The 22,787-nt window shown below is 44.6% G+C and overlaps 1 protein-coding gene across 5 annotated transcripts in view; it reads right to left on the bottom strand.

Moving 5' to 3' along the window:
• The window catches only part of runx1 (RUNX family transcription factor 1), a 47,839-nt gene that overhangs the window by 8,562 nt on the left and 16,490 nt on the right, over positions 1 to 22,787 (bottom strand). For 3 of the 5 annotated variants that reach the window (XM_082962963.1, XM_045697855.2, XM_045697856.2), the window contains exons 3-4: positions 8,283 to 8,539; positions 3,464 to 3,620 (exon numbers count right to left, since the gene is read on the bottom strand). In XM_082962963.1, the coding sequence (XP_082819089.1) occupies positions 3,464 to 3,620; positions 8,283 to 8,539 (414 nt within the window). Of the gene's footprint in view, positions 1 to 3,463; positions 3,621 to 8,282; positions 8,540 to 9,794; positions 10,558 to 22,787 lie in introns of those variants that run through there. The other 2 variants (XM_045697860.2, XM_045697858.2) reach the window with 2 other exon arrangements.

Raw genomic sequence — 22,787 nt, 5'->3', positions numbered from 1 at the left:
CTCTCCATCTACCTCCCTCCCTCTATCCCAATATACCCCAGGTCTGGATAAGACATTAAGATCAGCCTGACACAGAAATAACTCAGAGGACAGACAGACCCTACGGCTCCACACCTATTTACTGCTCATAAACACACACAGACAAACAGGGTGTGTGTGTGTACATGTGTGGGTTTATTATACGTTTAAATGAGTGTGTGTTTTGGTGTTCGTGTTTGTTAATTATGTGTGTGTGTGTGTGTGTGTGTGTGTGTGTGTGTGTGTGTGTGTGTGTGTGTGTGTGTGTGTGTGTGTGTGTGGGAGCAGACTTGGCTGGTGGAGCTGCCGTGTGACTAATCCAGTCAGAGGGTCTGGTGATGAGAGGACAAGGCTGACGGTCAACACTGTGACTGTGTTTCTGTATAGATCTATGAATCTCTGTGTGTGTGTATATCTGTGTATCTCCGTGTGCGTGTAAGTATAGAGATTCCTAGGTGAGTGGAGGAGACAATCACATTTGTGTGTGTTTTTCTCCCACAGGCTCTGTACCTCAATGCATGGTGATGAGTGACGGGCATATGCTGAGAGGGTGTGCACACACACACACACACACACACACACACACACACACACACACACACACACACACACTTGTCACCCACCATGGAGGTATGGGCGCCCAGGGGAGGCGGTCAGAGGCTGTGCCAAGGCTGGAATAGAGTTACCACACACAGACCAGCCTACGCCAGCTAAAGCCCTGGCTACTGTTACTCACACACACACACACACACACACACACACACACACACACACACACACACACACTCTTGTACAGCTAACCTTGTGGGGACACACAGTTCAGTCCCATTCAAAATCCCATAACCCTAAACCTAGCTCCAAACCCTAAACCTAATTCTAACCCTAAACCTTGTGGGGATGAACAAAATGTCCCCAGTTGGTAAAATGTTTGATTGTTTACTATTCCGTGCACACACACACACACACACACACACACACACACATAATTAACAAACACGAACACCAAAACACACACACACACACACACACACACACACACACACACACACACACACACACACACACACACACACACACACACACACACACACACACACACACACACACACACACACACACACACACACAGGTACTCAGCTGTACTGTGGAAGTACTCAGCATTACTGTCCAGACCACACACAAGCAGGCAGCCAGGACTATTCTCAGAGCCTAGAGAAGCTATGTGACCACATCCCACGTTTTCTATTCAAGTGTGTTTGACTGTCCAAAGAGAGGCAAATCTACTAATACAGTAATCTTCACCATAATGGGAAAACTGTCCATTATTCATCATGTAGTAAGTTATTGTAGGATAATTGAATTGCAAAATATAATGATATTTCACAATCACATTTCCGCTTAAAAGATTGCTCATTGTCTTACATCAGACATAGACACACAAAAAATCCTCTTCTCTTTTCTCCATATGTATGTAGATATCACACACACACACACAGAAGTATTAGTGTCTGTGAGGGAGACGTTCTGTCTGAGAGGCAGACGGGAAGAAGACAACACAGCTAGGAAACGTCCCCTGACAACGCTGTGTGTGTGTGTGTGTGTGTACACTATACTGTGCATGTGTTAGGATGTGAACAAGTGTGTGTGCACATCCAAACAACTTTGTTTGCAAGAGAGAGAAAAAGAGAGAGAAAACGAGAGAAAGAGAGCGAAAGAAAGAGATAAATATGTCTGAGATTGTTTGTGCCGTTTGGCCGCCCAGTAACTCACTGCTCCTATATCCAGAAAGAGAGGAGAGTGGGAGGAGACAGAAAGACAGAGGAAGGACAGCTGTGGTCTTTGTTGCTGGTGTGCTATCTGCAAGAAAGAATCTGAGAGGATCGGTAAGTGATAGAGGAGGGGAGAGGTAGAGCGATCGAGAGATAGGATGAGAGAACAGCTGTGGTCTTTGTTGCTGGTGTGTCATCAGTCTGTCTGTCTGATCGGACACCATCAGTGCACATCTAAAAGCTGTGTGGTGTGTGTGTGTGTGTGTGTCTGTGTGTGTGTGTGTGTGTGTGTGTCTGTGTCTAAGTGCCAAGGCTTTTACCCAGTTTACATTTCTCTAGGGCTTACTGTACAGAGATGACTGTTTACTCCGGAACTCTCCATCTGTAATCGCCCCTATCAATGGGATGATTTCTTTCTGTGTGTGTGTGCGTGTGCGTGTGTGTGTGTGTGGGGGGTGTTCAGGTCTAGGCTTGTTGAGTACAGCAGTGTGTTTACCACAGTGGGTCCTATCAGCATTAGCCAATCACTTGTCTTATCTTCCTTCTGAATAAACCTCTGTCATGGTGTGTGTTTCCCAGAAGAAAAGAGGAGGAGGAGTGTGTGTGTGTGTGTGTGTGTGTGTGTGTGTGTGTGTGTGTGTGTGTGTGTGTGTGTGTGTGTGTGTGTGTGTGTGTGTGTGTGTGTGTGTGTGTGTGTGTGTGTGTGTGTGTGTGTGTGTGTGTGTGTGTGTGTGTGTTTAGAATGGTTTATTTCATAGTGTCACGACTTCCGCCGAAGTCGGCTCCTCTCCTTGTTTGGGCGGCGTTCGACGTCACCGGCTTTCTAGCCATCGCCGCTCCATTTTTCATATATCCATTTGTCTTGTCTTGTTTCCATACTCACCTGGTTTTCATTTCCCCAATGAATCTACTTGTATTTAACTCTGTTTCCCATCATGTTTTGTGTGTAATTGTTTCATGTTAGGTGGTGTTAGTTTACGCACTTTACTTTTATGTTCCGTTTTTTTTAGCGCGTTTGATTTATGTAGTGCTCTCGTTTATGGAACTATAATAAAAGTGCGCCTGTTCATTATACTCTGCTCTCCTGCACCTGACTTCACCTCCAATACACCTTTTGACACATAGTGTGTGTGTGTGTGTGTGTGTGTGTGTGTGTGTGTGTGTGTGTGTGTGTGTGTGAGAGAGAGAGAGAGAGAGAAAGATCCCTTACATAACTCTAAACCACACCACTGTAACCACAGCCTACTGAGCTGCAGCCAGACCAACTCTCTGACCACAACCCAACCAAACACTCACCTAGTTTAATCAACGTTCACCACAAGTTCAGACAGGCTCACACATACAGTCATACTGTAATTAACCCTGAGCTGCATTCTAGGTCCTGTGGGTGTGTGTGTGTGTTTTAAGTCAGACTAGATGGCTGTTTGCCTAGCAGGACAATGGGACAATTGAGAGGTGTGTGTGTGTGTGTGTGTGTGTGTACAGTAACAGCTAGCTTATGTACAGAGAGGCCTGTGTTTTAAATAGATAAGGCATGACATTTGCCTGCACCTGATTTGGAGTAACCGCGGTTCACCGTCCATTAGGGACAGAGAGAGCGAGAGCTATATCAGTGTATCTATATATATGTGTGTGTGTGTGTGTGTGTGTGTGTGTGTGTGTGTGTGTGTGTGTACCTCGTCCGCTGCGGCCTACGAAACGCAGGTCGTTGAAGCGAGCCACCTGGTTTTTGAGGGCGGCCGTGGCGTTGCGGAGCTCTGCTGAGTAGTTCTCATCGTTCCCCGCCATCACCGTGACCAAGGTACCGTCAGGGATATCACCAAGGGCAACCACCTACGGCAATAGGAGGAGAGAGAGAGAGACACAGTCAGATAGATGGAAACTTTATTGCTTGTCTTGCACATTACAAAAAAAAGACAATACATAAATATAATTACACACGTAATTTACATTGAACACTTTACACAAAACATCAATTATCAGGTAGATACAGGGGCGCAACCTTTACTGGGGATGGGGGGACATGCATTTTTTGCCACCCCCCGTTTTATCATTGGAATATGATACAAAACGGGGCAACAGTGTGTTTTAGGACGCCTCCGAGCAGTCGGGTAGGCTGTTTGGAGAGTTTATTCGACTGGATTAGAGGTCGACCGATTAATTGGAATGACCGATTAATTAGGGCCGATTTAAAGTTTTCATAACAATCGGTAATCGGTATTTTTGGCCACCGATTTGCCAATTTTTTTTTATTTTTTATATTTATATAAAGATTTTTTAACCAGGCAAGTCAGTTAAGAACACATTCTTATTTACAATGACGGCCTAGGAACGGTGGGTTAACTGCCTTGTTCAGGGGCAGAACGACAGATTTTTACCTTGTCAGCTTGGGGATTCAATCTTGCAACCTTACGGTTAACTAGTCCAACGCTCTAACCACCTGCTTTACATTGCACTCCACGAGGCCAAGGTAAGTTGCTAGCTAGCATTAAACTTATCTTATCAAAAACAATCAATCAATCAATCATAATCACTAGTTAACTACACATGGTTGATGATATTACTAGTTTATCTAGCCTGTCCTGCGTTGCATATAATCGATGCGGTGCGCATTCGCGAAAAAGGACAGTTGTTGCTCCAACTTGTACCTAACCATAAACATCAATGTCTTTCTTAAAATCAATACACAAGTATATATTTTTAAACCTGCATATTTAGTTAATATTGCCTGCTAACATGAATTTCTTTTAACTAGGGAAAATGTGTCACCTCTGCAACAGAGTCAGGGTATATGCAGCAGTTTGGGCCGCCTGGCTCGTTGCGAACTGTGAAGACTATTTCTTCCTAACAAAGACAGCCAACTTCGCCAAACGGGGGATGATTTAACAAAAGCGCATTTGCGAAAAAAAGCACAATCGTTGCACGACTGTACCTAACCATAAACATCAATGCCTTTCTTAAAATCAATACACAGAAGTATATGTTTTTAAACCTGCATATTTAGCTAAAAGAAATCCAGGTTAGCAGGCAATATTAACCAGGTGAAATTGTGTCACTTCTCTTCCGTTCACTGCACGCAGAGTCAGGGTATATGTAACAGTTTGGGCCGCCTGGCTCGTTGCGAACTAATTTGCCAGAATTTTACGTAATTATGACATAACATTGAAGGTTGTGCAATATAACAGGAATATTTAGACTTAGGGATGCCACCCGTTAGATAAAATACGGAACGGTTCCGTATTTCACTGAAAGAATAAACGTGATAGTTTCCGGATTCGACCATATTAATGACCTAAGGCTCGTGTTTCTGTGTGTTATTATGTTATAATTAAGTCTATGATTTGATAGAGCAGTCTGACTGAGCGATGGTAGGCACCAGCAGGCTCGTAAGCATTCAATCAAAACAGCACTTTCGTGCGTTTTGCCAGCAGCCCTTCGCAATGCATTGCGCTGTTTATGACTTCAAGCCTGTCAACTCCCAAGATTAGGCTGGTGTAACCGATATGAAATGGCTAGCTAGTTAGCGGGTGCGCGCTAATAGCGTTTCAAATGTCACTCGCTCTGAGGCTTGGAGTAGTTGTTTCCCTTGCTCTACATGGGTAACGCTGCTTCGAGGGTGGCTGTTGTCGATGTGTTCCTGGTTTGAGCCCAGGTAGGAGCGAGGAGAGGGACGGAAGCTATACTGTTACACTGGCAATACTAAAGTGCCTATAAGAACATCCAATAGTCAAAGGTATATGAAATACAAATGGTATAGAGAGAAATAGTCCTATAATTCCTATAATAACTACAACCTAAAACTTCTTACCTGGGAATATTGAAGACTCATGTTAAAAGGAACCACCAGCTTTCATATGTTCTCATGTTCTGAGCAAGGAACTTAAACGTTAGCTTTCTTACATGGCACATATTGCCCTTTTACTTTCTTCTCCAACACTTTGTTTTTGCATTATTTAAACCAAATTGAACATGTTTCATTATTTATTTGAGGCTAAATTGATTTTATTGATGTATTATATTAAGTTAAAATAAGTGTTCATTCAGTATTGTTGTAATTGTCATTATTACAAATATATTTTTTTAAATCGGCCGATTTTAATCGGTAATTTGGTCCTCCAATAATCGTCATCGGCGTTGAAAATCATAATCGGTCGACCTCTAGACTGGATAATTAAAATAATAATAATAATAATAATAACCATTATGTCCCCCCCACTTCTAAAACCAAGTTGTGCCCCTGGGTAGATATATGTATTTGGTCAAAAAGGAGCATCTTTAGTTATATTGCAACACTCTATTCCGAGTGTATTCAACTATGTTTATACTTTTAAAAATAATATTGAAAAATGATAAATTCTAGTACTTCATAATGAATTAATTATTCATTCTGAATCTATTTAGTCTATTTCTCAGTAATTTGTTCCAACCCTGGGTCTACTAAATGGGAGGGCAGTCTGGGTGTTTTTGTGCTCCAGAAAGCCACCCAGACTACAGACTGAATAGCTCCACACCCAAAGCAAATAGACCCAGGGAGAGTCATTTTCATATTAACTGTAATCATGGCCACAAATCAGCGTGCAAATGTACAGAGGAGATAGCGGGCATGGGTACTACGGCTCTGTTCTGTTTTTCAACTGAGACACTACATCTTTAGTCCACACACACAACCCCCCTTCACCCACACACACGGCAGAGATGGAAAATACGGGTGTTTGGCAGTCCCAGTATAGTTTACATTCTCAAGGACTGTTGGGGAGCTACGGAAGTCAGACATGAGAGAGAGGTTCGGTGGAGCGTGAAAACGGCCCTGCAGAACAAACAATAATGAGGAAACGATTATAGAGCTCTTCAAACAGACGGTCAACAACATCCAGACACAAACACACACTTAATGGCAACAACATCCGCCTATGACTTTGTTTATAATGTACATAATGTATACAACTCCCTCAATCTGATTTTACAGTATTTTTCTATGGCTTTTTTTCACAAACGCTTCTGTCCTAAAGTGCTTAAAAGTACTTTACTTGGATGATATAATTCCCATTATGGATGCCCAGAACGACATCAGCCTAATGAAACAACTGGAAGACATTGACGTGCATCATTCCAATTCTGAGAACTGCATTACAAAGTGAAAAACTGTAAAGGAAGTAGGCTATGGCTATAATAATATTTTTCTCCAATTAAAAGTTTATTCTGTGACCAGGGGCGTCATGCACCCCAGAAATCTGAGGGGGCACAAAATATGTGAGGGGGGGGGGGGGGGTCCGTCTGTAATTTGGAGAATTTTGCATTTTTTCAAACACCTGAAACAGATTTTCCCGGCAATCTAGAGCAATAATCATTACGCTTAATTCTATGTCAATAAAAAAAATATCTGCATATGTAACCATACATCTTGAGCTGTCTGTATCCTCCTGAAACGAAATATGCTTCTCTGCTCAAATCTGGGTAAAATATTGAAAGTAATGTGAGTCTAATTGAGTACATTTAGTAATTGCTTGCTTTTCTAAGTCTATCAACCTTGCCAGCTGGCATGCCAACTAAGATGGTTAGACAAGCTAGCTACTCTAACTTGATTGATAGCCTGAAATGGCTTATTGGTTGCTAGTTATGAGGTTGGGAGATTGGGTACTGCTCATGGCCAGTTATCAAGCACCATCTCACACACACGGCAAGTGGTACCGGAGCGCCAAGTCTGGGACCAAAAGGCTCATTAACAGCTTCTACCCTCAAGACTGCTGAACAGTTCATCAAATAGCCTCCCAGACTATTTGCATTGACCACCTTATTTTATTCAACAACAAAAATTTGGCACAAGCTCGATGTACACTGATTGGACAATAACCACACACGCATACATACTACACTGACACTTCAACACATACACACACAAAACACACACACATGTATATTGACGCAACCCACACACACACACACACACACACACACACACACACACACACACACACACACACACACACACACACACACACACATTCCTTCACACTCTTCACACACACACTGCTGCAACTCTCTGTTTATTATCAATTCATAGTCACTTTACCCCTTCACCTATTTGTACATAATACCTGGACTAACCTGTACCCCTGCACAATGACTCGGTACTGGTAGCCTTTGTATACAGCCTCGTTATTGTTATTTTATTTGTGTTACTATTTTTCCATTCGTTTATTTAGCAAATTTTTCTTAATAACTTTTTTAAAACTCTGCATTGTTGGTTAGGGGCTTGTAAGTAAGCATTTCAAGGTAAGGTCTACACCTGTTGTATTCAGTGCATATGACAATATATATGTTTTTGATTTGACACACACATACATAGACATTTATGAGAAACGTTGCCATCAGACTAAATTTGCACGTTCCTCTATAGCCTCCAGAAATGATTCAAAATAAAACTACAAATATAGCACTACACACACACACACCCACCCACACACACTCCTCTCCCACACACACACACACACTCACCTTGAATGCGATGGGCAGTGTCTTGTTGCACCTCCAGTGTGTGGGTAGGACAGAACAGATGAAGTTGGGGCTGTCTGTCCTCACCAGTTCTCCAGGGTGATCTGACAGCACCTCCACCATGCCACGGTCTGCAATACGCAGCTTTCCCACCAGGGCGGCGCTACTGCTCTCCTGGGCACCCAGGGGCAGACCCTCACTCATCTTACCTGACAACAGGGTGGTGGAAGGGGGGGTGAAGCGCCGACCAGGTGCTGGGTCTGGAGAAAGATGGAGATGTAGATAAATAAGTGAGTAAGGACACAGACAGACACAACGCAGGCGTACACGCGCGCACACTATAGAGTCAACAGTATGTCAATAAGGCATATAACTTCTTAGTAAGTAAATACAAACGAATTTAGGCTATTCACATTTTGAACTGTACATGATCAGTGTTTTCTATTATGTTTATCAATGTGCATGTAGTTTCAAGTTGGCCTTCAGAGCACAGAATTATACAAGTTCTCAGAATAGAGCGCAGTGAAATTACAACAGCGGAACCCAACCCTGGAGAGCCGGAGACACGTGAAACCAAACCGTTAAAAACCAGCCAGCGATGCTGTGTCTGACAGGCCCCGGCGCGCGCTGTCCGTCGGTCTGCCTGTCTGCCACTCAGCCAAGCCAACCACAATCGATGCCACATGTTGGCGGTTTGGAACGACCGGGGGTTTAAAAACCGCTGCTGCCTCTCGCTCTTTCAACAGAACTTGGACTAGTGTACCACAGAACTGGACTGAACTCCAACTCTGTGTTGCTCTCATCTAACCAGCCAATATTAACAGCAAACCACGCGCTGTGGATGGAAGGATTTATTTATAAACCGTTGATGAGAGGGGAAGTAATGTGCTTTGCATGTGTTTTAATGTGGTTTCCATTAGTTACCATAGTCACAAAGTTCAAATTGGCTGTAGGCCTATCGTAAAACTTCATGAAAACTCAAATTATCTTTTTGGTCTTAATTTAAGGTTAGTCATAAGTTAGCAGTGTGGTTAAGTTCAGGGTTAAATTTAGCTTCAAAGTCATATTTTAAGAAGATAAATTATATAAATAGGCGGGGTTTATGACTTTGTGGCTGTGGTATCTAGTGACAACTGATTAATGTAGCCTAACCTCAAGTGCGTGCGTGTGTGCATGTGTGTGTGTGTGTGTTGGCATTTGTGCATACATTTATACCCGCGCGCATTCACACAGCCAAGAAACACACCGAAACCAGAATTTGAAGAGGAAATAAACGTAATTATTGGCAGGACGCCAACGGGTTTTTTCTCTCACAGCGAGTTGGCCACAGGCTACATTTGGAACCTAGCATGCACAAAGCACTGAACCACAGTTCAGAGGGAAGTTTAAATCTTGGTTGATAATAATACACAAGTTCTGCCACAGTATGGTGTTGATAAGTTAGACAGGACAGGATGGGTATAGATACCAACACATATTCAACCGTGCGTAAAATGTGAAAATAAGTTCATGTACCGTATTTGGCGTCCCAAAGGAAGACCATTTGTACACCGCAGTAGGATCCAGTTAAACTGACTCTCTGTGGAATATATAGCTCTATGTTTCTTCTGATATTTGCCTCTAAAAATGTCGTTAGATGAACTCTCCCAAGGCACGTGGATCAACCGTGGAAATCAGGCGACAGTCTGAAGGTTCTTGCGTGGGCACGAATAAAACTGGGTATTTGCGTTGTAGTGGAGTAAAACACCTTCGGTTAACAAATTACGCACATCCCGCTAAATCTCGGTGTGTGAAGTCCTCATTCCATGATCCGTGTTATGGACACAGAAACTGAAGAGGCATCCACCGACCAGATACTAAATAAAACCCGACCGTCATCCAAGGAGGTCTCAGGGCGCATTCAAATGAGCAAACGAACAGCGAATAAGAAAGTCCAGTTGGGTTATGTTTTCTTCTTTTCCTCTTCTGTTGTTCTTCAATAACTTGTGAGTTACTCGCCACAAAAGGTCAACTTTGATGGATGTTCTATGGCTCCCCAATTCGCAATAGGAATCTTCTCGTCTCTGTGCGTGCCAACATGGGAGACGGAAAAAACGTTAATACTTCAATTTCGCTTTTATAAATATTGTCTGGAATGTGAACGAGGAATAGGCTAGGATGTGTCACTGCAAACAGCCTTATATTTCGATAAACCCTTGTTGAATGCTCCGGTTGTGTATAGAGTTGAGTTGCTGCGTATGAATGAACGTCCCGACGATGGGAGGCAGGGTTTTACTGGCAGTCCGTCCGCAGTGCTGGAATGCGTCCCTCCAGGGTTGGATTTGCATAGAGACAGATCTCAGCCAATAGAATCGAGATACTACGGAGAGTCCGGGAGGGTTTAACCAATTAAAGCTGCGTCCGTCCAGGGATGGAGAACTGTGGGTTCTTAGGAAGGCTCGGGCCAGTCAATGGAATTCCACTTTGGGGCTGCGGTGCTCGATGAGAGACGGACACAGCGGTCGCGCTCTAGTATTGTAGTTTTAACATAAAAGTAAACAGTGTGCAATTGGATGTTGGATACCAATACAAAAACAAAAAACACAAGAAAATATATTGAAAGGTGGATTAAAATTATTGTTCACAAAAAATCTGCCCAAATCACAATTAGGCCTATGCGTTTGGACACCAAACACACATATTTAGTTGGAAATACACTTTAGCCTACCTAATGCCTGATATTTCCCGGATGATTTCTCGTGTCGGTGTCAAAACATAGTCTGCATACACCATAACAAAATAAGATGAGTAAATATCCATGCAATAAGTTAGCCAATAAGACATAGCCGATGTGCCTATATAGACGTGCAATAACAGGAAAAGTAAAGAAAGAAGCCCAAATGACTCATCTGTAGATGAGGTGGACATTTATACAAAGACAGCCATTCTGCTGAATTCCAGGGCGCGTGTACTGTTCCAGTGGACGTATTGGTCATGCGCTGATCTATTCGGGGAATATGATATCAGCAATAGCCACCACGTCACTGCTAAAAACCATATAACCCAGGCTGCATCACATCTGCGAATAGATTATATGGAGGCCACCGCGACGTATTTTGGAGACGATATCCCATTTAGGCCTATTCCCCCTCCGTAGCACTATGGCTAGTGTCCAACGTGATGTGGGTTCAGAGGATGACGTTAAAGTAGGTTCCACAATCCATGCACAACACAGACATACTGAATAAAGTAACCGTTGAACAGGGGATGTATTTCATGATAGTGTGACAGAGCGTAAATGCGCGTGCTTAAAAAGCAGCTTTCACGGTGTCAGAATGTAGGCTCTCATCCTCAACTGTTTATTTGATGTCTTGTTGTTATCTACAAGTAAGCATGAAAGTTACCTGTTGTTTACCGCGGTGGAAAACAACGTTGCCACATAAAGATGGTGGTGTAAAGTAGCGTAGTTAAGTAAAAATACTTTAAAGTACTTCTCAAGTAGCCTAGTTTTATTTTATTTTTTTTGGGGGGGGGGATGTTTACTTTACTGTTTATATTTTTGACAAATTTTACTTTTACTACACTACATTCCCAAAGAAAATATGTACTTTTTTACTCCCATATGTATATTCCCTGACCCCCAAAAGTACAACATTGGTCAAATCCACGCACCTATCAATATAACATTGTCATCCCTACTGCCTCTGATCTGGCTGACTCACTAAACACATACTGCGTGTGTACCCTTGTCTGTCCGTAAATATAAAAACAAGAACGTAGTGCCATCTGATTTGCTTATTATAAGGAATTTGACGTAAAGCTTTTACTTTTACTCAAATAGGCCTATGCCAATTGAGTACTTAAATGCATTTAAACCAAATACTTTTAGACTTTTACTGGGTGACGTTCACTTTTACTTTATTGATTTTCTTTAAGGTATCTTGACTTTTACTGAAGTATGACCATAGAACACTTTTCCCACGACCGCATAAAGCACCTCCCAGGTCTTGTCGTGTCAGTGCGCAGTGTGGGCGTCGTGGCTGCACCAAATATCAACAATAGGTGGCGGCATACGATCTAAATCACCTCCTGGCAAATGGAAAGCTGTAACATACTCGCAGGCCTCACTGTAGAGAATTATTTTATATTGCGTGACGATGTAAATAAAAACAGACGATCTTATGTCTATATGTGAATATTTTTGCATGGTGTAAATATGTTCCATTATGGAAATGATTTAACACCACATTGTAGGCTACTTTCAAATTCAGATCAAAGCAGAAAGAAAATGATTCTGAAATCCAAAATTATGATTTTGTTCTCTCATTATCTCCTATGTTTAGCTCATTGCCATTGACCAGTTCGATATTCATCGCCACAGGCTATGTGTCTTTGCCATAATGACTATGAAGTCTAGTCCACCTGTACACGCAGAGCTCAGCAGAAAGTATTCGTCTGATGAGTTTTTCAGTTTGTTTTGACAAAGAGAGGTCAGTCTGACAGCCTTGTCCGGGAGTTTTAGAGAACTGTCAGTTTCTCTCCCCTCTCTCCGTGTTTTAAGAACGTATAGCCACAGGCGTGATGATAAAAAATGTAACGGCTTACGCATCCGCCTGGCCGGACCGACTACAGTGTCCGTGATAGAAAGTGACTGGCCTTTTTGCTCTATATACAGTAAACACAGTGCAAAGAATCCTAACATTTTTTTGATGTTGGATTAATTCATTTAGGCCGTAACGAAATAATGGATAATGGTGCGTATTTTTTGCAATGGACACATTCTCAAGGCAAAAAAAGTTTTTTTATTAGAAAAACGGATAAAAAATATTTATGTGGATTCCCTCTGATTAATCAATGTTCCATTACTTAGGAAGTGCTGACATACGCCTACAGAAAAACTTTAATTCAGTTAGGCCTATGCGCTTGTGCGGGGGGGCTGCGAGCAGAATGTTGAGTGATTCATGTTTAAAAGTATAATTGGTCATCAACTCCACTGACACATCCAAACAGCTTACTGGAAATGTGATTCAATGGTGCCGGATAAAAGAAGCAGAATCGCCTAAAAAAAAGGCCAGCCACTGCTGAATAATCATAATAATATATATATTTACAATAAAACCACATAATGCTCTAAAGTCAATCATGTCCCCTTGAATAAAGCATTATAATTCAGTCAATCAAATAAGTCCGTTATCCAATGACTCACGTAGGCTAGTTATATATCTGTGCATGTATGTGTCGTGACGGCAAGGCCCGGCCGCCGTTTGAGCATTTGTCGCAATTGTTTGTGTTGAAATATATCCGTACTGAGAGACGGACACAACTCATCTTCAGATTTTTAAAATTTAACTTGACAAGTCAGTTAAGAACAAATTCTTCAAGGGCAGAACGACAGATTTTTACCTTGTCAGGTCGGGGATTCGATCCGACAACCTTTCGGTTACTGACCTAACGTTCTAACCACTAGGCTACCTGCCGCCCCCGATAATGTTATCTTTTACAATGCAGCTCACCACAGCACGTCACACAGAACCTACCAGAACGTACCAGATTGTACCTTAATTTTAAACAACAACCAAACAATAGGCCACAAATTAGGACTACATTTATGTTTGAAATTTAGGACACAAAATATTTCAAACTGATGAAGTTGTTCGCCTACTAAATCTATAATTGGAGATTTAATTTATTATAGCCTATTCTAATATCATCGTATATACATTTAGGATTTGATTAGTGTGTGGTTATTGATTACTAAAACACAAAGCTCTGTTAAAATGCCCCCTTGGAGAAGTGCTAATAATTAGATCATTGTTAAAAACAATAAAACAAAGCAAAAAGCCTATTTACTCCTATATGACACATCAAATTAAATAGATTCGATTCTAATTAAAACAAATACAATTTTATTTTTTCACATGCTAAATAAATGTGATGCAGTCTGATTTTTGAAAGTCGTAGCCGTGAAAATGTTGGTTGCCTATATTATTGATAAATAAAAAACCTATAGTCTACAATCACGGCCTAAAATATTCAATCATTAAAAAAATTATCGATTTCAATATAATTGAAGGAAATATTTCCTCAGAAATGAACCGACTTTACGGTTGCCTAAAGGAAGAACTGCTACTTTGAGGGGACAGGCAGGGAGAGTTCTACGAGAGAGAGAGAGAGCGAGAGGCTTGGATTTCCTCTCGTCCCGTTCACCTCTGAGTAGCGGTAATCGGATAGGCGCAAACTGCTTGATCAATAATGTATGTAGTCGGCTATCAAATCTATCGATATGCGTCGCGAGGCTACACGCTGCAGCATGTTTGCGCGATTAACTGGAGGCCGCTTCCATTGCATTGGGAAAGAATCAATTCTGGAGAGATGATTGGTTTAAATGACAAGTCATCAGCATAAACCCCGAATCTTGCCTACCCATGAACCTATAGGCCTACAGATTAATATAGCCTAAACATTTTTTGAGGAAAAATAAGAAAAATCTTCAGCACATCATTCAGTCTTTAGTTTTTTGATTATCAGTTAGCATCAAGTAAGGTGAACCACCCAAACCAAAATACAGCCGCAGCACACAGAAATAAAAACTGGTGTATGTTATATCAATCAAATGTTTCACTCTTGGTTTCTTAACCCCATTCAGGACAACATTGGAAAACAGACTGGAGAAAGAATGAGGGGTGAGAGAAAAGTAAACAAAAGAAGATTAAAAAGGCTGAGAGGAAACGGTTGATGATGATGATGATGGTGGTGGGGATGATGATGAAGATCATGAAGAAATAGCCGCAGGTAAAGATGAGTTATGAGGAAGATTCAGGGCAAATGTCTTTCAATTTGACAAACAAAGACAAAGACAAGAGTGGTTGAGAGGCAGACAGTGATGATGTTGATGATAACGATGAAGAGGAAGGGGTAGATGAAGACGCAGGTGTAGTAATAAAAGCAGGATAGATTACCAAAGAGCCCATTGCCAGTTCGGCCTTTCCTCATCAGGTACATGGCCCAGGACAGGGGACCGGAGTTGGAGAAGGGCCCAGGATTCATGCTTCGTCTCTGGGTACTGGCGGAGCGAACGGTGGGTTGGGTTTTTAAGACCCAGCACAGGAATATGGAAAGCTAGATCCCCCTCACTCTCACCCTCATCCTTTTATACCCACCCGCCACCCTTCCCACCTCCCCCCTCGCCCAAGATATTAGTGAAAAACTGAAAAAGAGAGAAAGAAGGAGAGAAAGGAGGGGAAAAGAGATGGCATCCACTCATGCTTAATATATTCCCTCACTAAGCATAGCCCCGGGGGACTCGGCATCACTCTGCCCTCAGGCAACTCAGACCTGCTAATTTCATTTAGCGACTCAAATGATTTTTCTCTCTCTCCTTTCCTCTCTCTATCGCTCCCCCCTCCATGTCTTTCTCTCATCTCTCTCCCTCTCTTCTTTTTCTAAAGTTCTGACAAACGGTGAAAATAAAGGCGAGGACTTAAACTTGCGAGAGCAGGGGATTGAGTTGGTCTTAGCCATAAAGACTGGTTTGTGTTTTAAGTAATTGTCATCGAGTTTGTGGATCACATGAAAAAGGACAATTTTCTCAGTGGTTCACGCCAGAGTTTGGGAACCACACGGTCCTTACACTGGAAGATCTGGAAACCAGATTCGAACGACGGAGACAGTTTGATTTGCCAGTGACAGCTCCTGAGGTGACATGACCACTATGGCTGGTCGCTGGCTTCCTGGAAACCCCCTAGTGTGACACGGATCAGTCCTCTGGTCTGGCTGAGGTTGGTGCATGGCCACTGAGGTTTCTGGGTCGTCCTCCACACACCCCCCCGAATCCACCACTCATAGTAACTATCCCACAGACCTGGGCCCAACGGAACTCTGGGTACACCAGTGGCAGTACCACAGGACACCGAATGTGTGTGTGTTGCAGGGATCTGGTACGCCACAGCAGGTCATGATGGTCTAGGGAAGGCACTACTAGGGACGAGCTTGACAGGAAGTGTCGCCTCTGTTACCACACTGTTGCTGGATACACACACTGTATTAGTTGGTTGGAACCTCCTCTTCCACTCTGCCAATCTCTGCAGGTCAGAGTTTCTCTTTGGGGACGTGGATTGAACTGTCCCTCTAATCGTCTTTTTCTTTATACTTGTTTATCTCTCTTTCTCCCTCTCTTAGGGGACTGCTGTGTTCGTGTCCTTTCTGTCTCTCTCTCATTCTCTCAGTCTCTCGCTCATTCTCTCAGTCTCTCGCTCTCTCTCTCTCAGTCTCTCTCTCTCTGTGCCAGGGGCAGTCTGTCCCCTGCTGTCTCTAGAGTCGGGGCCACCCTGAGGCCAGCACCAGGGCCACACTGAGGATCAATACCCACACACTCGCCCCTCCTCACCACCTCCACCCCTCACCTCCACCACCTCCCTGAACAAGGGATCGATGGAGAGATACAGCCTGGGGAGGAGTCTCATGCAGCTTCACAGAGCTTCACATCAGTCACTCATCACCCAGTCACTCAGTCACTCATCACTCACTCACTGAAAGTGTTAGCAGATTGTTGTAAGTTTATTGTAGAAGATTTACAGCAGTTGGAATTGAATGTTTCTGTAATCAAACATTGTGAAAGCAGTGATAGTGACTCTCAAGTTAAAATAGAGGGGAAAAAATGGAGGCTTGCACGTACGCACGTACGCACTCTCACACCTCCTCTATAATTCATGGGGCTGTATTGTTTGGATGCAGTTAACTGCTACTTAAAAGTAATTAATTGATTTTCTGACATATCAGTTAGCAGCACTGCCAAGTGACAGAACAGAGTGGTCCAGCACCTGGTTAACAGACACACACCTTCACATAGCCGCACGCACGCACACACACACTCACACTCCAGGAATGGGACAAACAGCCCACACACACTCAGTCCAGCTGTATTTACATTGCAACTAAGCAGAAACTCTTAACCAGTGATACACACACATGCAACACAAACACACAGAATTTCAAAGGAGCAGTTTTTCCCACGGTCCCTTTCCTGTACTCCCCTGCCCCATCTCTGAATCCCCCAGGGCCCAATAGACCCAGTAACGCTAACATGGTTAACACCAGAACTAGTATCATGACAAGATAATCAGGCTAATCTGTCAATCACAACTAAATCAGAATACTACAATGAATTCATCCCTCAATCCAAGTGCTGTTTGATTTGGTCATTTCTGACTGAAGATATGACTCAGTGCATTGAGTTTGTCTGTGTCTGAAACCTGCCAGTCTTCAGAAGGGAAGGCTTGTGTGTGTGTGTTGAATAATTCAGCGTGCTCTCAGATGAGAGAAAAGTAGCAGCTCTATGAGGCACTCCTCCTGTGGAACTACTGATTGATTTTCTGACACAAGCTATGAGGAGAGAATATGAGAGAGAGAGGGAGAGAGAGAGAGAGAGGAGAGGAGAGAGGGAGCGAGGGAGGAGAGGAGAGAGGGTCACATAGCGCTCAACGGTTTGAAGTGATATACCTGTCTAAAAGTTACTGTGACACACGTTCGTACCCCTGTAATGTTGACACCTATTCCAGTCATAGTATAAATCCTATGCACAGTTCAGCTGTCCACACTTCACTTTTCACCTACAGCTTATATCTCAGCATCTCTGTCCTTGCTGAATAGAGTACTGAGCAGGGAGAGAGGGATGGAAGGAGGGAGGGAGGGGGACAGGAGAGGGGAGAGAGAGAGAGAGAGAGAGCTATGGGGATCTGCCTCAGGCAGCGTTTAGTGCAGTTTGAATGGATGAGCAGGTGCAGTGATGCAGGGAAACACACACACACACACACACACACACACACACACACACACACACACACACACGCACGCACGCACGCACGCACGCACAAACACGCGCGCTCACACATAGACAGACACAGACACACACACACTGACTAGTTTAATCACCTGTGAAAAAGGACACTATTCCATGTGATCAACAGAAGAGACTGGGACTACGTGTTGTGTGTTTATTTCAGCACATTTTAAACATGTATAGGGTCTGCTTCCTCTTTTGTGATTTAGGCCCGGGTTACTGTTCTTTTTCTGAAAGTGCTTCCTGAATAAAATGTGAAATATTGATCTGTAAACTATGGAAGGTTTTCATCTACCATCCAATTGTATGGACGCATAGAAGGATCAATAGAAAGAGGAGAGGATGGATAGATGGATGGATAAAAGGATGGATGGATGGGCAGTAAAGGTGCATGGTGTCCTGATGGAGGGATGAGCCTTGGCCTCGGGGCAGGAAGAGAGGGATGAGAGAGGGATTGGAGGAGGAGATCCCAGAGGAAACGAGAACCAGGAGCACGAGTCCAGAAGTGAGGAGAAGAAGCCACTGTACAGTCCTAGAAGTGGTTTACGTTAGGTTGCCCCTCTGACTCAACAGAAAAACTCAAACTGACTCAAACAACATGTCCATCATTAGCCAACTGACAGTTGGTCAGTGATCAGTGTGAGTGTCTGAGGTAGCCTGCGGTCTAATCTGGGTCCTGGTGGTTGGGACTGGGTCTGCTGTGGTTGGGACTGGGTCCTGGTGGTTGGGACTGGGTCTGCTGTGGTTGGGACTGGGTCCTGGTGGTTGGGACTGGGTCCTGGTGGTTGGGACTGGGTCTGCTGTGGTTGGGACTGGGTCCTGGTGGTTGGGACTGGGTCCTGGTGGTTGGGACTGGGTCCTGGTGGTTGGGACTGGGTCTGCTGTGGTTGGGACTGGGTCCTGGTGGTTGGGACTGGGTCTGCTGTGGTTGGGACTGGGTCCTGGTGGTTGGGACTGGGTCCTGGTGGTTGGGACTGGGTCCTGGTGGTTGGGACTGGGTCTGCTGTGGTTGGGACTGGGTCCTGGTGGTTGGGACTGGGTCCTGGTGGTTGGGACTGGGTCTGCTGTGGTTGGGACTGGGTCCTGATGGTTGGGACTGGGTCCTGGTGGTTGGGACTGGGTCCTGGTGGTTGGGACTGGGTCCTGGTGGTTGGAACTAACAGATGGTCTCTTTAGAAATGAGTCACAAGCTTGTCAACAGACAGACATAGACAGAGAGATGGGGACGGATGGCTGTACCTCGATAGTCCAAAATGGACTCTCATCCTTAATCTGCACTAATCTGAAAACATTGGCAATGTGAAAGCAACACGTTAACCCTTGTACAGGTATTTAAGGTCGGAGCAGACAAAGGGAAAGGAGACAAAGAGAAGAAGCCACTTTAAACTATTGAGATGGATCCAGAGTCAGAGGGACTCATATCTATACTATTGAGATGGATCCAGAGTCAGAGGGACTCATATCTATACTATTGAGATGGATCCAGAGTCAGAGGGACTCATATCTATACTATTGAGATGGATCCAGAGTCAGAGGGACTCATATCTATACTATTGAGATGGATCCAGAGTCAGAGGGACTCATATCTATACTATTGAGATGGATCCAGAGTCAGAGGGACTCATATCTATACTATTGAGATGGATCCAGAGTCAGGGGGACTCATATCTATACTATTGAGATGGATCCAGAGTCAGGGGGACTCATATCTATACTATTGAGATGGATCCAGAGTCAGAGGGACTCATATCTATACTATTGAGATGGATCCAGAGTCAGAGAGACTCATATCTATACTATTGAGATGGATCCAGAGTCAGAGAGACTCATATCTATGGCAGCATGGCAGGCCCATTCTCACAACCCTCACTGGTGGGGTTGCCCCTAGTCTCTCGCGGACAGACCCGTTTTTTTCGTCACTGTTTATTTGGACAAATCACGATTTCGCAGCTGTTAGCATCTTCCGAATTTCGGAAGGGGAGGAGACATTCTGCCCGTAACTTGCAAAGAGAGATGGTGGAGCTCCTCGTTCTAGCATCTCTTCATCGCTTCTCTTGACAAGTATGGACCTAGAATTTAATCGAGCAGCTGACCAATTACGCAATACTTTAGTTCTGGGTTAAATGTGATTAGGTTGCCCCACGTAGGCAGGTAGCCTAGTGGTTAGAGCGTTGGGTCAGTAACCGAAAGGTTGTTGGATCTATACCCCGAGTAGACATGGTAAAAATCTGTTGTTCTGGGGGGGGGGACATTTTAATGGTCAGCTGCTCGATTAATGGTGGTCAGGCTGGCCTTTTCCCCCCAGCAAGAGACAGAGGAGAGAGAGGACACTGGTCAATACATCAGTCATCAGTCAGCCACAAAATCAAAATCAAGTAACGACTCACACGGCCAAAATCCCTTATGACAGAGACAGTGATGGAGGAAGGGAGACAGAGAGAAAGACACGGAGGGGATCCCCCTACCCCCAACCCCAAATCAGCTGAAAGGATCCATCCTCACCTCCCACCCCTCCGGTCCTAACAGTACCCCAGGAGGATGAAGGCCCATTGCTAAATGAAGAAGAAGAAGAGCTGGTTCAGTAAATGGAACCAAGGCCTCTCTTTCTCGCCACACCACGACACACTCGGAGCGAAGCGTCAACGAACTGATAAATAAATGACCAGTCAAGTCACTCGATGGATAGAACAAATGGATGAGTGCAGGAGCGAAGGATGGGAGGGATGGGAGGGGTTGCTCTCACACACACTTTGCATGGTTACTTCGTTAACCACACTGGGAAGGGGACTCGGTGGAGTGTGTGTGAGTGCGTGTATGTCGTTACTTTGTTAACCACAGTGTTTTGGGGACTGGGGTGGCAGGCCCGGGGGACTGGTCCCATTGGGCCGTGGTGGTTCTCGGTCGGTCCATTACCGAGGAACACGGGGGGTACTCTGTGGGACTCTGTGGTCGGGCCAATGGACTGAACTCCACGGCACCCCGGCCTTCTATCGACAGCTAAATGGGCATTTCCTGTCGCGGTTTCTCGCATGGAAGGTGGCGATGTCGCCCCAGAAGCAAAGCATCACGGGAAAGTTGTGGCGTTTCTTCGCATGCTAGGATGCACCAGCACGTCCCCGACCATCACCATCAGAGAGGAGGTGTACCGAAAAGAAGGGAGCGAGAAAGAGGAGGGGAATAAATGAATAGTTAAATAGATAGAAGGAATGGAGACACAATTAGAGACGATTCTCATTCCTTCTGGTTGAACTTTAGAAGCTAACTTTGGCATCGAGCATTCAGGAAGGTGCATTCACTCCCTAGTATTCTGTTGTAGCCACTAGCCCCAGTAAAAAGCTGTTTCTCATGGATGAAGCTCACTATGATGGGAGGCAGGATCTCTTTACCCCAGCCTATATGTACACATTTACCTAAATTACATCGTACCCCTGCACATCAACTCGGTACCGGTACCCCGTGTATATAGCCATGTTATTGTTACACATTGTGTATTTATTCCTTGTGTTGCATTTAAAAAAAATGGTATACTGCATTGTTGGTAAGTAAGCATTGTACTGTTAGTCTACACCTGTTGTTTATGAACCATGTGATAATTCAAATGTTATATGTTCTGCAGTACCCACACTGGGCCTAGTATTGACTGCAGTGGTGGCCATACAGGGGCTGAGTGGGTTACCCCACCAGGGGGCTGAGGGACCGGGTGCTGTGGGGAGACATGGGTTACCCCACCAGGGGGCTGAGGGACCGGGTGCTGTGAGGAGACATGGGTTACCCCACCAGGGGGCTGAGGGACCGGGTGCTGTGAGGAGACATGGGTTACCCCACCAGGGGGCTGAGGGACCGGGTGCTGTGAGGAGACATGGGTTACCCCACCAGGGGGCTGAGGGACCGGTGCTGTGGGGAGACATACAGGGGCTGAGTGGGTTACCCCACCAGGGGGCTGAGGGACCGGGTGCTGTGAGGAGACATGGGTTACCCCACCAGGGGGCTGAGGGACCGGGTGCTGTGAGGAGACATGGGTTACCCCACCAGGGGGCTGAGAAACCGGGTGCTGTGGGGAGACATATAGGACCACTTCAACATGACATACAGAATGTAGGACGGCTTACCAATGGACTGGTTCCCCTTAAAACACATTCTAACACAAACACATACTAACACCTAACCCGAAGCCAGAGAGAAATCCCCAGAGAGAGGGGGAAGGAGAGCGAGGGAGAGAGAAAGAACAGAGTGAATGAAATGGAGGAGGAGGAGGAGATGAAAACAAGACAAAGAGGGAATAATATAAAAACGACAAAACAAAAGGCAAGAGTGATTAAACAGACGGAGGGAGGAAGAAGAAGAAGAAAGGGAGGAGGATGGAGAGATGAAAAAGAGGAGAGGAAATGAAGGGACTTTATTAGAGCTGCTCTTCCTGTTCGTCGGATGCGGAGCGAGGGAGCGGAGGAGGAGGGGATGGAGGGAGGAGGGAGGAGGGGGATCAAACGCCTGGGCCGGTCGTCTGATGTAGGGCCAGCTCACCACATGGCCCAGACTCCCAAGGGGAGAGGGAGAGGGGCAGACACAGGAGGGGCCATGGGAGAGAGAGGGGCTTAGGGCAGTCAGCCTCTACTCTACTCTACTCCCAGGCTTCATCCGGGCCTAGAGTTCACAGCTGGGGAAATAGCCAAGTGCTGAGAACTAGTAGTAGT

The sequence above is a fragment of the Salmo salar genome, chromosome 16, assembly GCF_965601325.2.
Source record: "Salmo salar chromosome 16, fSalSal1, whole genome shotgun sequence".
Classification (NCBI taxonomy): Eukaryota; Metazoa; Chordata; class Actinopteri; order Salmoniformes; family Salmonidae; genus Salmo; species Salmo salar.
This window is presented reverse-complemented; position numbering and strand designations above follow the sequence as displayed.